Source organism: Lipotes vexillifer, unplaced genomic scaffold (genome assembly GCF_000442215.2).
Source record: "Lipotes vexillifer unplaced genomic scaffold, Lipotes_vexillifer_v1.1 scaffold448, whole genome shotgun sequence".
In the NCBI taxonomy this organism is placed as follows: domain Eukaryota; kingdom Metazoa; phylum Chordata; class Mammalia; order Artiodactyla; family Lipotidae; genus Lipotes; species Lipotes vexillifer.
Genome location: NW_006787097.1, coordinates 2,504,206 through 2,521,016, shown reverse-complemented (window position 1 = coordinate 2,521,016; position 16,811 = coordinate 2,504,206). Strand labels below are relative to the sequence as shown.

The 16,811-nt window shown below is 33.9% G+C and overlaps 1 protein-coding gene across 2 annotated transcripts in view; it reads right to left on the bottom strand.

Annotated features, from left to right (window-relative positions):
* Positions 1 to 7,959: 7,959 nt before the first annotated feature.
* The window catches only part of ARL6 (ARF like GTPase 6), a 49,884-nt gene continuing 41,032 nt past the window's right edge, over positions 7,960 to 16,811 (bottom strand). For both annotated transcript variants that reach the window (XM_007459874.1, XM_007459873.1), the window contains exons 7-8: positions 13,300 to 13,355; positions 7,960 to 8,108 (exon numbers count right to left, since the gene is read on the bottom strand). In XM_007459874.1, the coding sequence (XP_007459936.1) occupies positions 8,083 to 8,108; positions 13,300 to 13,355 (82 nt within the window). In that variant the 3' untranslated portion in view covers positions 7,960 to 8,082. The remainder of the gene's footprint in view (positions 8,109 to 13,299; positions 13,356 to 16,811) is intronic.

The window sequence follows — 16,811 nt, the reverse complement described above, 5'->3', positions numbered from 1 at the left end:
GGTACAACCACTATGGAGAACAGTATGGAGGTTCCTTAAAAAACTTTAAAGAGAGCTACCATATGATCTAGCAATCCCACTCCTGGGCATATATCCAGAGAAAAACATGGTTCGAAAGTATACATGCACCCCTGTTCACTGAAGCGCTGTTTACAATAGCCAAGACATGGAAGCAACCTAAATGTCCATCGACAGATGAATGGATAAAGAAAGTTGTGGTGTGTATATATATATATATATATATATATATATATATATATGTAAAATGGAATATTACTCAGCAATTAAAAAGGATGATATAATGTCCTTTGCAGCAACATGGATGGACCTGGATATGAACATACTAAGTGAAGTAAGTCAGACAGAGAAAGACAAATATCATATGATATCACTTATATGTAGAATCTAAAAAAAAAAGTGATACAAATGAACTTATTTACAAAACAGAAACAGACTCACAGACTTAGAAAATGAACATATGGTTATCCGGGGGGGGGGAAGGGATAGATTGGGAGTTTGGTATTGACATGTACACACTGCTATATTTAAAACAGATAACCAACAAGGACCTACTGTATAGCACAGGAAACTCTGCTCAATATTCTGTAATAACCTGAATTGGAAAAGAATTTTAAAAAGAACAGATGTTTGTATAACTGAATCACTTTACTGTACACCTGAAACTAACACAACATTGTTAATCAACTCTACTCCAATATAAAATAAATATTAAAAACATTTAAAACATAAAAATGAAAAAAGAAAAGTCCTAGGGGAATAATTCTCAAACTTCAGCATGTATTCTACCATAGGTGACTCTGATGCAAATTTGAGAATATTGTTGGATACAGCCTGGGTTCCTCAGAAAGCATTGTTGAGGCAGAGAGATTCTTTATTATTAGGAAGTAAAGTTATGGGAAAGGAGAATGAAGCAGGTTAGGAGAGTGGCAATGTGAGGTGTTCCTGAGCTGGCCGCTGCTGAGTGTGACTAATTGTTAGAGTCACAGTAATCATCCCAGAAGCTATATATGGTGAGTCTCTAGACTGTCCATGATTGATGGGAACAATAGAAAGAGGGGAGAATTTATTCACTAGTTCTTGTCTTCCACTTGTCAATGGTTCCCCTGCTGGGTTATGTGTGTTTTGGAATGGTAGGGGTAGGGGCATGGGAACAAAAATAGGGTGCTCTGCACCTGCATATAGTTGGCTGGAGCCTACAAGCAGTGGCAGCTGAAACAAGAGATGGTGAGTCTGAGAGAATCTGAAATGGCTCATAAAATGTGTCTGAAATGATATATACCTTAAAAATTAAGAAATCCCTCAGATTACTGGCTTGGTTTGAGGCATGGAACTTACAAAGTATTGTGGCCAAAAAAACCATAGGTCTTTTTTGGGCCAGGCTAGGTTGTGGTTGCTTAGGTATTGATTTCTTTGACACTTACTGAAAAATTAAGCTGTTCAGAAGTTTCCGGGTGACCTTAACAGAACCATATGAAAGTGCTATCATTCCGCTGCTTTGGGCCTACAAAATGGCAATGCCATATGGTTCAAGTGAATAGAATATGTTAAGACTTTCCATAGGGAACCCTAGGAACTGATATACTTGCTTAGAAATCACTGAAGACAGGAACCAGCAGAGAAAAGGATCTTAGGTGGTGAGTGGATATTCAAAGCAAGAATGACTAGGATGTGTAAAAAAGGAAGATGAAATGCATCAGCTTCCTCAATAAAGGATTATGGTAAAGACTCAAACATTCAAGACACAATTATTGCCCTTGCAAATCAAGGTTATGCACACGTCTCTAAAATAAGTACTGAGTCAAATTCTAGAATAATTTTGAGGGAAACAATTTTTCTAAATATAATATAGTCTGTGAAGTGATTTACATTATTACGCAGAGCCATGTCAATCCCTAATGTGCTCACATTCTGGCTTCCAGGCTGTGACCTGGGTTTACTGGAATAAGCAAATGTGCTATCAATTTTAGAGAGCCATCTACTCAGTGATAGCTACAAGGACTTGGAAGCAATCTGAAATCATGATTTTTCTGTGAGTTAGCCCAGATCTGAGTTTTATCCAGGGCACCACTGAACCCTCCCACTCCATACTATTTTCTGTAAGAAGGAAGAGAAGGTAAGGATTTGGGTACCTCCTTTATAATTAGAGTTTACACTTAAGTTACACTATGAAAAATTTTTTCTGATTGTAGTTGATTAAAGGATTGTCTTAATAAATGCATATATATCGATATTAACTTATGCCTTTTGAAGAACAATTTGAAGTAAGGCTAAAGAGAAAAGGATGAAAAAAATAAAAACTAACCACAAGTTAAGTGAATAACCTCTAGACACTTAGCATTACGGTTTTTCATTTTATTATGAAGCGACCTTAGGATGTAGATACTCTTCCTGAGTCTCCTTCTGGAAGGTAGGATACATAAGACAGATATTTAAATAAATCTAATAAAAATAAGGATGTATTAAGTTAAATACAGAGTACTGTATAATATTTTTTTTTTTTTTTTTTTTTTTGCGGTACGCGGGCCTCTCACTGCTGTGGCCTCTCTCGTTGTGGAGCACAGGCTCCAGACGTGCAGGCTCACTGGCCATGGCTCACGGGCCCAGTCACTCCACAGCATGTGGGATCTTCCCGGACCGGGGCACGAACCCGTGTCCCCTGCATCGGCAGGCGGACTCTCAACCACTGCGCCACCAGGGAAGCCCTGTATAATCTTTAAATGTAAATAAAGTCTTCTTTGTGGCACTAGTAATTCTCTTATATTAAAAGGACATATAATTGTAGGCTTCCTAGACAAAGTTGCTGCTCGAATCCTATTCTACAGTAGGGCAAACCCTATTCCTATTCCTAAAAAAGACTAAGACCTCCTGATATGGAGGCAAAGCCTCACAATTGTCCTGATCTCTTTAAGAAAGAACTATAGTCTATTTCTTAAGTTTATACCCATTTCCCACATAGACAAGTTCTGTGATAAGTATTGATATATCTGCTTGTTACATCTGAAGGTCTAATTAGTAGAAAAATACTGCCTCTTGCCTTTATAGAGACCAACACACTTTTTAATCAGCAAACATAGCATTAATATTTAAAAAATAGTTCTGTGTTAGATGTATTTCAAATTAGAAAAACAGATTTTAACATTAACAAGATACCATGTTGATACAGGGTCTTGGAAATCATTTTATTTTTTCTTAAGAAGTTTTGTCCTGCTATGTATAAATGAAATAAAATTAGTCACAGTATGGGGGTTTTACAATGTAAAAAGGGATAAGTGATATTTTGTGAATCTATAAATTAAGCTCACGGAATTAGTGGACAGTACTTAACACACTAATAATCCAGCATCTAAAAAATGCAGTAAAAACTCTATCAAGTAGATAATAAAGTTTCCAGAAATGGCAAGAACTGACATATCACATTTAAGAGCATCACAAAAACAAACAAAATAAAAAACCCTACAACACAGAAAGAATAACATATCTGTAAGATATATCTATAAACCTTCCCAAGAAAGCCCTGGGGAAATAGTTAGTGATCACTAAAATGAGAGAAGTGAGAGCTTCCTATGACCTTAGGATGGTGCATTCTGATATACACACACACACGCACACACTGAGCCTAAGAAAATAGAGCTTAACGTGAAATTGGCTTTAACTCCAACATTAATGATTACTCTCAATTAGAGGAAATGTAAACCTATCTCAGTAATATTTTACTGTAACATTATAACATTTCATTAAATAATTGGAAGAGTTTATAAAGTTTTCCAAAAGAGAATGAGACACACAGATACACAGACACAGACACAGACACAGACACAGACACACACACACACACACACACACACACACACACTGATTTCTGGGCCTAGGCCTTTATGGATATATGCTATTCCAATAGTCAAATGGCAAGAATTTAGAACACTGAGGCAAAGCCATAAAATATTTGCAATTGAGAAAATATTTTTAGCTATAGTTGTTACTTGGGGTCACAACTTAAAATGCATATCCACAAATTGGATTATTAATGCGCCTACATTTTACCACGTTTCAAGACTGTCAACACTAGTTATCAGTTAACTCAAAATATTGGTAAAAGTCACTGAGAAATCTGGAAGACCACGCCAGATGCTTGGGGATAATCTGTGTGTGATTAAACTTTGAAACATTAACATGTCTGATGTTTCAGAATCAGCCCCATCTGTTGCCACCCATTTAAAGAAAAGGAAGGAAAAAGACATCATAGGGCCAAGACATCAATATAACTGGGGGGAAAAAAGGATTTCAATGAGCATTACTTTTCGGCTATTTGCATCTAATTTTTCATCTTTAATATAATTATTTAAGAAAGAAGTAATTTCAAATTGTTCTATTCCATTTTAGAATGCTCTTTAGCTTTTCAAGAAACCTTGTAGAGGTTAAGAACACAAATTCTGGAGCCAGATAGTCTAGACTCAAAATCTGTTTATTTGCAATGGGACCGTAGGCAAGTTACTTAACCTCCTTTGCCTCACTTTCATCATCTATGATAGGGGTCGGCAAAGTTTTTATGTAAAGCCCCAGACAGTAAATAATTTCATGCTCTGTGGGCCACATACTGTATCTGTTGCCTTTTTTTTTTTTTTTAAATGACGCTTTAAAAATGTAAAACCATTATTAGCTCAAGGGCCATACAAAGACAGATTAGTAGTTTGCTGACCCGTGACCTACATAATAGAGATAATAGCGCCTACCTCATAGAGTTATGATGATAGTTTTTTGAATTTTATTTATTTTTTTATACAGCAGGTTCTTATTAGTTATCCATTTTATACATATTATGTTATGATTAAATGAATATACATATATAAAATGCCTAGAATGTACCTGGCACACAGTAAAAACCACAAAAATGTTTATTATTACTACTATATTTCTAACCAAATTTTATTTTCAAAGTACGTCCTATTCCTCTATGACTTCTAGCATTACTTGGTGACTTGAAATTTGGTGAAGAATTAAATTTGTCCTTTTTGGTTTATTCTAAATCACCAGAGAAAAGCTTAATACTATATGTTCATGAAGCTGCCAAGTGTGGCATTAAAATCGAATGATCAGAGGGAAGAATCAGTAATGGTCCTGAGGCAGTTCCTTGTAAACCCCAGAAGGAACATCCTTAATGAGAAAGATTCACAATAAAAATGTAATAAATAAGTTACTTGAAACATTTAATTAAACACAATAACCATTTCTCAAAGTATTTCCTTCCAGTCACAGAAATGAACAAACCTATTTTAACATCCATTTAAGTGAGCATTTAATATTGGTTTTATTTATTTTTTAACTAAGAAGCAAGAAGGAAAAATCAGAAAGCCAATCAGTTAAAATGCGACAGTACTTTAATGTACCAGAGCTACATGCAGGATGTATTTGCCTTAAGTTTTCTCTAGAGTAACTACATATATTTATGGAAATCCCAATACGGTGGGAAAAAAATAACTTAAGTAATCAGAAGGCAATTCATAATTTTCAGCAGACAACCTATAAATGAAAAATATATACAACTCAGCTCTTTTTGATTTATAAGGCACAGGCTGAATAGGGCCACATTATAAATATTTAAATGCAAAACATACAATAGGCTAACTTTTGAATGTTTTATGAGGTGTCACATTGAAACGTGGAGCTTAATGAATTAAATTTTGTTAACACAGTAATGTCTAAACATAAAAAAGCACTTGCTTGAGCTTTAATGCAATAAATTTTAATTGCATAATATGTTAAATACAAATGCAATAACCTCAGTGTATGCACACATGGCATGCTGTGACCACTGCAGCCCAACTTGCTTCTACATGATCTTTACATGAAAATGTAGAGTACGAATGGATGTTTATAGACTATAAACTAGATCTGGAGATCATGAAAACAAAGGAAGCATTTAGTACTCTCTTCTACATATTTGCATAGGTGTAAATTACTGTAGTTTGTGGAATACTAATTTAGAATCAACAAATCAACATAATTTCAAGAATTATTTTTATCATAGTCATTCTTGCCCAGAGTTTAAATTTTGAAGTGTTAATAGACTTAAAACAAGCAAAAAGAAAAAAACAGTAGTCCCTTGTCCCTGACCTCCAGCACCCCAATCCCTGGTCTCCCACCCCAGCGAGAGATTTTTCCCATCCTTTCAGCTATTCTTATGGCAGATATCTCTATATTTCTAAAATCAGTAATACTCTTAGCTCTTGAATCATCCATTTTAAACAGACTGTTTGGTTCTGAATCCCAGCACCACCATTTACTAGCTCTGTGACCATAAACAACCTTTTTTAGGCCTCAGTTTCCTTGTCTATAAAACAAACACTAGAATCTACTACATAAGGCTATTATGAGGATTATATGATGCAAAATCCCATACATGTAATAATATCTTGCTCAAAATATAGTGATAGCTTTTATTATTGTTATTGTTACCTTACGGTAGATGAGGATTTGAATTCTCTTAAAACTCACCCCTTTCTCCATCCTCCTAAAATAGTTATAGCATATTAGGGTTTTTTTGTTGAATTACAGTGCTTTCATCTTCATGTCTTTTTTATATTTGAGGCAGCTCTAGGTTAATGAGACTCACTTTGTATCTTCATCAAAACAATTTACGAGACGCTGGCAAGCTAGCTAAAATGCTGGACCACTGGAATATTCTGGATGACTTTCAATGTGCCAAATTCGAAATCACTGGGATTTCTGGACTAAGAGAAACTGAATTACAGAACTTTTACTGAAGTTTTAAAATTATTTTCTTCAAATCTCTGTGAAACATACCACTACTGTAGTTATCATAATACATCTCTATTACTCACTTACCTTTTGTCTTCTGTTTTTATCATTTTCACAGCTAAGGATATCTATGATGTTACACATTATATATTACAGTTTTTCTTTATATGTAATATTTTTCAGGATTTACACCATTGCTCTATCCACTGTTTCCCAGTGACTAATTAAAAATGAAAGCTTCTATTTAGAGTTTACAATTATAAGCAGTCTCTAAGTTGTGAGAAGTAACACAATTTGCATACAGTAGATGGCAGAGATGTTTAAAATTCTAAAAACCATTTTTGTAGCAGTTTATGCCCAGGAAAAACACAGTTGGTGAGTCAAAGTCTATTTTAACAAAGTACTGCAGTAAACTGGAGACATTTTAAAGGAAGAAAGAATAAGTCAGTTGTAATAATTATGAAGAATCACATTAATTCATTTTTATACCTCTTAATCTTAAAATGCAATGTTTTCAGTCAGCCAATGAAATAAAATTAGATACTCTGTATGAAAAGATTCTCAAATTCTCCCTCATTAAATTTTAAGTTCTCTGACAATAAGGAATATGTTTTGTTTACCTTGTATCACCATTGCCTAGGACAATGCCAAACTAGTATAGGTACAGAGATGTTTCATTTATTTATTCAGTGTTTTATTCACTGAATAAATAAATTCAGCTTAACTTGGTCTCAGGTAATTTACAAATGTTTGACAGTAAAACACCAAACACCATATTAACACAGTATTATAAAGCACACTAGTTTGTATATTACATTTTATGTTTTATTGATGGTGACATACAGCAAAACTTTAATATATATTAATTACCCATGGTCCCTTATAAATATTTAAAAGTTCTTTTTCACAAGCATAATCATACTACAAAGTCATACCATAAGCTAAGTTTTTTAGAAGACAATTAAAAAAATAAAATGCATTAAAGATATCATAAATCAAGATGAGATACTAAGATAACTCTGACTTTACACATTCTAATTACAATCAAATGTAGACCTTTCAAGAAGTTGATAATTCTGGGGAGGGAGCCCTTCAGGAAACATTTAGTTTTTATATAATTAATGGCCAGATTAGCATACCTGAAGTCTTATGTTCTTAAAAACCTCATTCAGAGTCCATAAATGCAAGCAGAAGGTTATCAAGTATTCTTAGATGTAAAAACTTTCAAAAAATTTAAAGTATTCAGTTTGCCTTAATATATATTCCTTGAATTGAAAATTGTTGAGGTTTCCAAATACTATCTTTTCATGTCTTCACAGCCTGGATCTGATCTGATAATAAAAACCAAATAAAAAATTATCAGTCTCTACAGGGCAAAACCCATTCTCTAAAGTAATCCAAGACATATCCATAAGAACATGGTAGAAACCTATGTGTAGGCTTTTTTCTTTTTAAAAGCACAATTCACACTATAGTTTGTATTTGTGTCATTGTACATATGCACCTAATTAAAATCAACTAGTTCTACAAGGCTTGTATTAAAAAAAGCAGATCCTTGCCTCATCCCCTCTTTCCCCTTTCGCAGGCAACTACTTTCAACTCCCTTTTAGGTGATTACCTGTGTATCCCTAAATAATATGCTTTTATTATTACTTCTTGAAATATCAGTTCCTTCAATGTAATAAGGGGCTTCGGTTCTCACACACTTGTACACTGTTCTTCTGCCATGCTCATCATGTGACCAATACTCCCATTTTCCTAACACAGTGATGTAGTCATCAATAGGATGACTATATGAATGCTATTCACAGCTGAAACGAGTGATATACCCCAGTTACTTTTCCTTTCTTCTACTACATTTTGTTTTTCCCTGCAGTTATTAATTGTTCTGCAGCCCCAACCCTGCTTTAGCTTTTCTTTTTTTTAAATGTACTTAACATTAATTCAATCCCACTACTCTCACCCTGTTCCAACCTTTACTATTATGAAGCATAATACACAGTCAACCAATTTCACTTTCTTGAAGAACTCTCCCTTAGTCTTGTGCAAAACTATTTAATCTGAACCAGTTGTTCTCCATGTTTGCCCAGTTATTTTCATATGAGATCTTTCATTATCACTCTAGGATCTCCACTATCATCCTAGGGATTCCTTCCCAACTCTCTTGTGCAGATTTTCCTATTTCCCTTATTTTTTTTTTCTTGTTGGTTTATTCTTTTGTTTTTGATCAGTACACCTCAGTGGCTACCTTAGTAAATGGTATAGAAAGTGAACTCTTCAGACTTTACATGGCTGAAGATGTCTTAATTATACAGTTGTAATACACTGATACTGCCGGCAAACATTATTTTCTCCTTAGATTCTTCCAGGCATTGCTTCCAAGTGTTGCTGGTGAGAAGTCTGTTGCTACTTTGTTTCCTTATCCTCTAGATGAAACCTCTTATTTTCTTCTCAGGAAACTTGTAGAATCTTCCTCTGTCTTACAGTGTCAATTTTAATAATGATGCACCTTGGTGTGGGAATATTTTCATCCACTGCATTGGGCTCTCAAGGAGCCTTGCAACTAAAAACTCATCATTTAGTTCTGGAAAATACTGTTTGATGATTTATTTGATGACTTTCTCCCCTCTCTTTTCTCTGTTCTCTCTTTTAGAACTTATTAGGTTATTGAGTCTCCTAAAATGACTCCTTACTTTATCTTTTCTTTCCATTCTTTGTCTTTTTTGCACCTTCTGAGAGATTGTCTCTTTTTTATCTTCCTTTTATTGAGTTTTCCATTTCTACTATTCTATTATTATTTTCTAAGAACTCATTTTTTTTGTTCTTTGTTCTTTTTCAAGTAGTATTCTTGTCATATTCATGAAAGTAATACATTCTCTCTTATCTCTTTGAAGCTACTCTAATAGTTTTTTGAAATGTTCTCCCTAAATAGTCTTCTTCTAATCTGCTTTTTTTGTTTATGTTCCATAATTCTAATGTTTTGATCTTCAAATACTTGGTGATCTTTTGCTATCTTCTCATATGTATGGGTGAACACTATAAAGCTGATTGGAATTTTGTTACATGTGTGAGGCTTGTCAAAAGTGATCTTCAGTCTAGTGTATCTAGCTAAGAAATTCCTTGAGAATTTCTGATGTTAATACCTTTAGGTCTTTTCTCTTAGCCTGGTCTGACTCCTCAAAGTTGACCTGCTATCTCCTACCTATTGCCAGTGTCTTCTAGGAGAAATAGGAGAAGGCAGAAGACGGTTATAACCTTCAGTATGAAACTTTCAGTTACTCCTCATTTTCAGGTCAGCATGCCAACATACAGTTGTGCTTGGTGTTCTCCAGTCCAGGGATACTATTTGACTCTCTGCAAAGAATGAAACTTCAATCTTCTTTTGGGGCAAGGATGTATAACTGTCTTCCCCTTTCTGTCTCACTTCATCCTTATTTCCAATTTCCATCAATTTCTGAGCCTTTGAGGGGATCTGCAATGTAAATTAGGATGCTTTCCAGCTTTCTCCAGTGCTAGCTTAGAATTCTGCTTTCTCAGGTCTGTTAAGTTATTCAACATTCATCAGATATTTGGCTTCCAAAATTTGGTTGCCATTTTTGTCACTCCCATTCTTTTTGGGTTAAATGGCTTTAAACAAAAGTCTCTTTACTGTCAGTGAGATCTGAAGAGGGGATGAAACTAAGTGTGTGTTCAATCCTGGGTCTTTCATTGGAATACTCATATGCATAGTTTATAAAATTCTTATATTAAAACCTGGAAGCATTATTAACTTTTCACATACAGATAAAGTGATACAATGAATAAGTTTCATTAGTCACGTGAGAGGATTTCATTTTATAAATATCTCTCTTTACCTCTGCAATGGTTTCTGTATATTCTCTGGTGGTTTTAAAAAATATTTCATAGTTTACTCATGGGTTCTTGTCTTTGGCTGTAGCGCATAGGTAATTATTGAGAATCCTTCCAAAAGAGAATGGAATCATGGCACAAAATGTGTCATTTAATGTTTTACCCACAATTTTTCAACCGTAAACTTAAAATAATAAGATTAAATTGGTCCAATATGAACCACAGGCCTTCTGCTTTATCATGCTAGGAAATTTCAGAATTTTGCAAGGAAAATGAAGAGATATAAGTTCAGAACATCTTTCACAGATTTATAGAAAAACTTTTGGCTACGAAGTTAACAGTTATAGGCACAGACTAGTCTCCTTTATTTATTGCTACCTATTTTGCAATATAGGTTTCCCCCTCTTTTCAAATCCAGAGAGACAGTTAGGAGCATCAAAAATGTAAACTATTTACTGTTACATAGAAATTATGAACAAAGGATCTCCTACTCAAAACCAAACTGATATACTTTTAAATCTACATACTAAGTTTCCTCCTCTACTAAATAGAGAAGTTAGGTAAAAGGGTAAATTTAACATTTTTTGAGTGCTTTCTTATGGTAGGCACTTTAACATCTGTATGGCAATTTTTGAAATTTTATTTTTTAATTTTACAGATGAAGAAAATTATTTTTATAAGATAATTAGAGACATTAGTTAATAATTAATAAGTAGTGGAATAAATCTGCTAGACTTGAAAGCCCAAGTGCTTTTTACTACTACTCCACGCTGCCCACATAAAATGGGGATACTACTACTTACTTTGCAGAGAATTGTTGTAAAGGTTACATAAAATAATATGGTAACACAAGGGCACAAAAATTTTTCCTATAAAGTATCCTTCTTACAAAGACTTGGGAGGTAAGATGCAAAGATAATGGATCAGAAAAGTCAAAGAGACAAAAATTAGGTAAGACCAGAGTTGGCAAGTGGCACTGTGATGTTGGATCGTTACTGACACCTAGTGGCCTCATTGTTACAGAAAAAAATAACCGCACCACCACCACCACCCCCACACCCCCGGGCCAAAAAAAAAAAAAAAAAAAAAAAAATTAGGTAAGACCAGAGTTGGCAAGTGGCACTGTGATGTTGGATCGTTACTGACACCTAGTGGCCTCATTGTTACAGAAAAAAATAACCGCACCACCCCCCCCCCCCCCCCCCCCCCGGGCCAAAAAAAAAAAAAAAAAAAAAGAGATCTACAATTTAACATTCAGATGACCATCAACCTATTTTCAGTAAGCTACTGTGCTTTGAATTCCTATATTATGAGCAATTGTGGTGTTTCCATCCATGCTATATCTCCACTGTGAACAATAATAAGCACTTGTAAAATAAGAAGTAAAGGCTAAAAATATGCTTCTAGTGTCTTCTCTGTAATGTTCCTAATGTCCTCTGTAACCTATCTGTTTTATGTGGGAATCAGCCCCAGAGTGGTCACTTTGACCACTTCTTTGCACAGTCTAGGAAATGAAGTTGGTGTGTTCACAGAAAAATCCCACTAGTTTTTCTGAGAACTACTAGACGTTCTCAGTTAAGTTTCACTTAATTGTAAAATATAACTAGAAGGTTCTTTGCAGTTTAATGGTAAATGTCATGATGACAACACGAAAGAGAAAAAAATACAATGGTCTGTGCAGTTACCTAAAACACCACATTTTACTAATAACACATAGAAATATTTATCAGATGTACATTTAGTACTTTGAACCAAAGAAATACTATGTCTCTTTATGTATGGACAAGCAGGCTACTCTTAGATCCACTATGACATACAGAAGAGAAAAAAAACACACAAATAACTGGAATTAAAAGGGTTGTGTAGAAGAAATTAAATTTATAGCCACAAGACTACGGCTAGAATTTATAATCTCTTTGTTATTTCACCCTTGTTCAGGGCAGGGAGATTCCTAATAGAAATCATCCTCAATGGTCTTGCTCAAAAATGGAAATTTTTTGGCCTGATCTTCAAGGGTCCTGTAATAAGAAGGACCTATAGAACTTGGTTTCATTCACATTCATATTTTGTTTTTCTCTGTGGGTCACTGTGCTTCAATCCATTCCTGTGTCTAGTAGACAATGTAACCTTAGGAAAAATGATATATCTTAACTTATGATACCTATTGTGATGAATAACAAATGGAGCTGTGATTACAAAACATTAATAGAATACCAGCATATATAATACTAAATATGAGTATTAAAAGTTGTAAAAACACGCCATGAATAAATGGAGCTACATATGGTGTACAGCATGATTCTTGAACGATACATGCCATGAAGATTTATTTCTAGTTATTGACAGTAAGGTCTAAAATTTGTCCCAAACTTCAAATGTGCTTCTATTACTAGATCTGACAGAAATTTGTTGCCATAAATTAAAATTATTTTCTAGAGATGTCATGCATGTTGATGTAAGCACTTTATTTAAATAAATCCTTTACAAAAATGTAATTGAAGTAAATGGAGCAAAGTATTGGATACTTACTGTATTGTTTTTTCTGATAGCAGAAATAAATGGAAACAAGAGGAAGAAAGGCAGTGATATAATAAAAATAAAATGTAAAGAAGGAAAGAAAACATGAATGGAAGGGAAATAAAGGCTGAAGATGCACAGTATTTTGTGATGTACCTTGAAGCCAGTCTACACCTTCTTGCAATCCTTCTCCTTTTATGGCATCACTAGCACTGCAATAAAATCCGTAAAAAAAATCCATTTCATTACATCATAAAACTACAAGAATAAATACTTACAATTTTGCCATATAGCGAATTAATATATTCTACTAACATATCTAAGCAAAACTGGCTAAGCACTGAAACTGAATATATATATAGGTTATAAAAGTCTAAGTGTTCAGGAGCAAGACATGAGAAAATCATTCATAATTTATATGGACATTCGGAAAAGTGTATCACTAAAAAGTTACTATTCTAGGAATATTACTCAGACTGGCATTAATGAAACATACACTTTGAGTTATTGTCCCAGTAGCGGAAAAGCGTTATAGAATACACCATCCTACCAGCCCCAATGATTCAACAGCATTTATTTATTAGAAATGCTATACTTCAGGTGTAATTTAGCCATAGGATGGAGTGACTTTATTTGACATGAAGTTTGATATCTAAAAGGCATAAACCTGTAATTGTAACCTTGGTAAACTGGTAGAATAAAAAAATTCCAGGAGATTTCAACCATAGTTTTTTATTTATTGGCTTCAATAACCTGGATAGGTTGTTTACTCTTCTGCCTTCAGTTTCTGCCTCTGTAAACTGGGGGAAGATCACCATTGGCCTCAGGTGATTATTGTAAGAATTAAATATTTGAGATATGGATATAAAACACTGAACACAGGGTCTTTTCATTGTCTTTCCATTCTTGAGAGTAAACCTAAATCTTTACTGTGACATTATTTTATAAATAATAAAAACTTATATAAACTAAAATAATAAAATGCAGAAGATTTTTAGGGTATCAAATAATCCTTTTCAAAGACACAGACTAATAGCTTCTCATAACATGTTACTGATATAGTTATTTCCTTTCAAAATATAATCGTATAATAATAATTAGTATACGTAATTAGATTTTCTGAATGATTAGGGTTCCTTTTAGTGTGCTGAAGCATGATTTTAAAATGTACTCAATTACCTTAAAGCTGTTAATTGGACTCTAATCAAAACAGAAATTACTTCCAAGGACTTACTTGTTAGACTAAGAATATGACTTATCATAACATTATTTTAAAATAGGAAGACAAACAGCATAAGATACACAATTATTCAAAGCAAACTATGGATTACCTATATTAATGGCAAAACATTGGTAACTGAAATACTTATATCAAGTAAGATCAATGTATTGATTTTATCACAAACTTCTAGTCCCAAACAAGAGTACAGTACCATGAAGAAATCCTTCCCCTTTGGTGGAGGTGTCACTACCCTACTAAAAACCCTGCATCTTTTCCTAATAATTCCCAAATGTTTAAATTCTACCTTTCCTTTCAAATAAATCGTAAGACTTGTACTTGGAATAAAAGCCAAAGTCTTTACCATTTCCTACAAGGCCCTATGTGACATGGCCCCTGGTTATTTCTCAGTGGCCTCATCTACAATTTCCCCCTAGATCTCTGTTCCAGCCAGCATGGACTTCTTGCTGTTCCTAGAAAACACCGGGCACATTCTCATCCAAGAGGCTTTTCACTTGCTGGCCTCTCTATCTGGAAAGTTATTCCTCTAAACCTTTGTGTGAACTGCTCCCTGACTTCAATTAGATCTCAGAGAGGGACCACATCCATTATTCTTTCTCTTACTATTCTACTTCATTTTTTTTCATCCTCCCAACTGACATTTTATACATCTATTTACCTGTTTTATTATCTGTCTCCCTCACAAGATAGTAAAAAAGCAAATACGTACATATATCACACCAGGGACTTAGTCAAAGAACACACTGGAAGAACAGTAACACAATCAGACCTGAAAATCAGAGTTGACTATACGTTTAGTACACTGGTCAAAAATAAACCAAAAAAATTTTCCTTTAATTTTCCAGACTATATTTCTCTATGAGCTCTTCTTTACTGACCAAATTTACCTGTACCTAAGACAAGAGAGATGCAATATTTTATCTCTGCATCACTGAGTGCTACTTTCTTTCTCTAAAATTAATGGATAAATGTATTTTTAATTTCATACATGCTTTAAAAACATTGCAAAAGATAAAAACAAACTTAACAAGTGAAACACTAATTGGAACTTAGTGAGATGTCCAGTTTGAATTAAGGAGAAGTCAAAATTTTAGATAACTTCAAAAGAAAATCTTGGTATTCTTCTATAAGTGGTGTAATATAGAAACTGGCAATATAAGTCCATATCCTTTTAGCATCAGGTATTACTTTTTTCTCTCACTAAAAAATATTCAGATGTCACAATAAATCTGTTAAAATTCAATTGCTAATTATTTTAAGTAGAAAGAGATTTTTCCATTTGTAAAATTAATTTCTACTTTGAAATTAAGAGGACTACATCTTTTACTAATTAGACCCATGTTTTGAATGTTGTATTTTCTATCAAAGCAATCACAACACTTAATGCAAAAATTAAAAATTATTCTACTTCAGATGTTATCAATTTAAGTATGATATACAAAAATACAAAGGTTCTATCTCAAGATATTTCTCTACCCCAAGTCCCTCCTTTCTTCACCAACCAAATACCACAAAACCTCAAATTCCAACTCAAGAATCATTTCGTAAACACTGACTTTTCTCTGATTTCCAAAGTAAGGAGGGTTTTACTTGAGATATGAAGCCTTGGGTACAGAAAAGTTTCAAGGGCTCTCTCAAGCTCTTCTCTTTTCAGCACCAAGGTTAGCTCTTAAAGTTCTTCTCTGGGCTCTACCACTTCCTTGTTTTGTGTTCAGCCTTGCTCTATAGATATCTTCTTACAAAAAGGGGAAAAATGGCAAGAGAAGGATATCTTCCAGCACGGAGAGGTAAGCAGGTGGATAGAAGGAAGGTTAATTTAACATAAGGTAGTGGTAGGCTTTAAAATACTAATATATAACTTCTGGTTATCCTTGTTAGAATATTTTGGTAGAAAGGCACACTGGAGTTAAATATATTAGTAAGAAACTGCTTTCCAAATAAACAATGTATAATAATTTCAGACACTAATTATTTAAGAGTTCAACCTTATTAGTATGTCCAAATAAGATTAATTTTTCCATTTCTATTTATTCATATCAACAAATACTTATTGTGTATCTACTAAGTAGCAGGTACCATTACTATTCTGGGGGTTACAGAGTAAACAAAATCAATGAAATCCCAGCTCTCATGGTACAAATGCACTAGTGTAGGAAGACAGACTACAAAACAAAAAATAAAAGAAGAAGGGATCATATGGAAATACAAAAGTAAAGCAAAGTAAGGAAAAAACAAGAGACAGGGGTAAGGTATAGTGACGTTTCAGAGTTATTAAGAGAGGTCTCTTTCCTGAAGGAAGTGCAATAACAAGCAGGAAAATTATTTTAAAGAATGATTCCAACAAAGGGAGTAACAAGTACAAACACCTTGAGGTGGGACTGTGGTTGGCTGATTCAATGTGCAGAAGGAAATCAGTGTGGCTGAACTT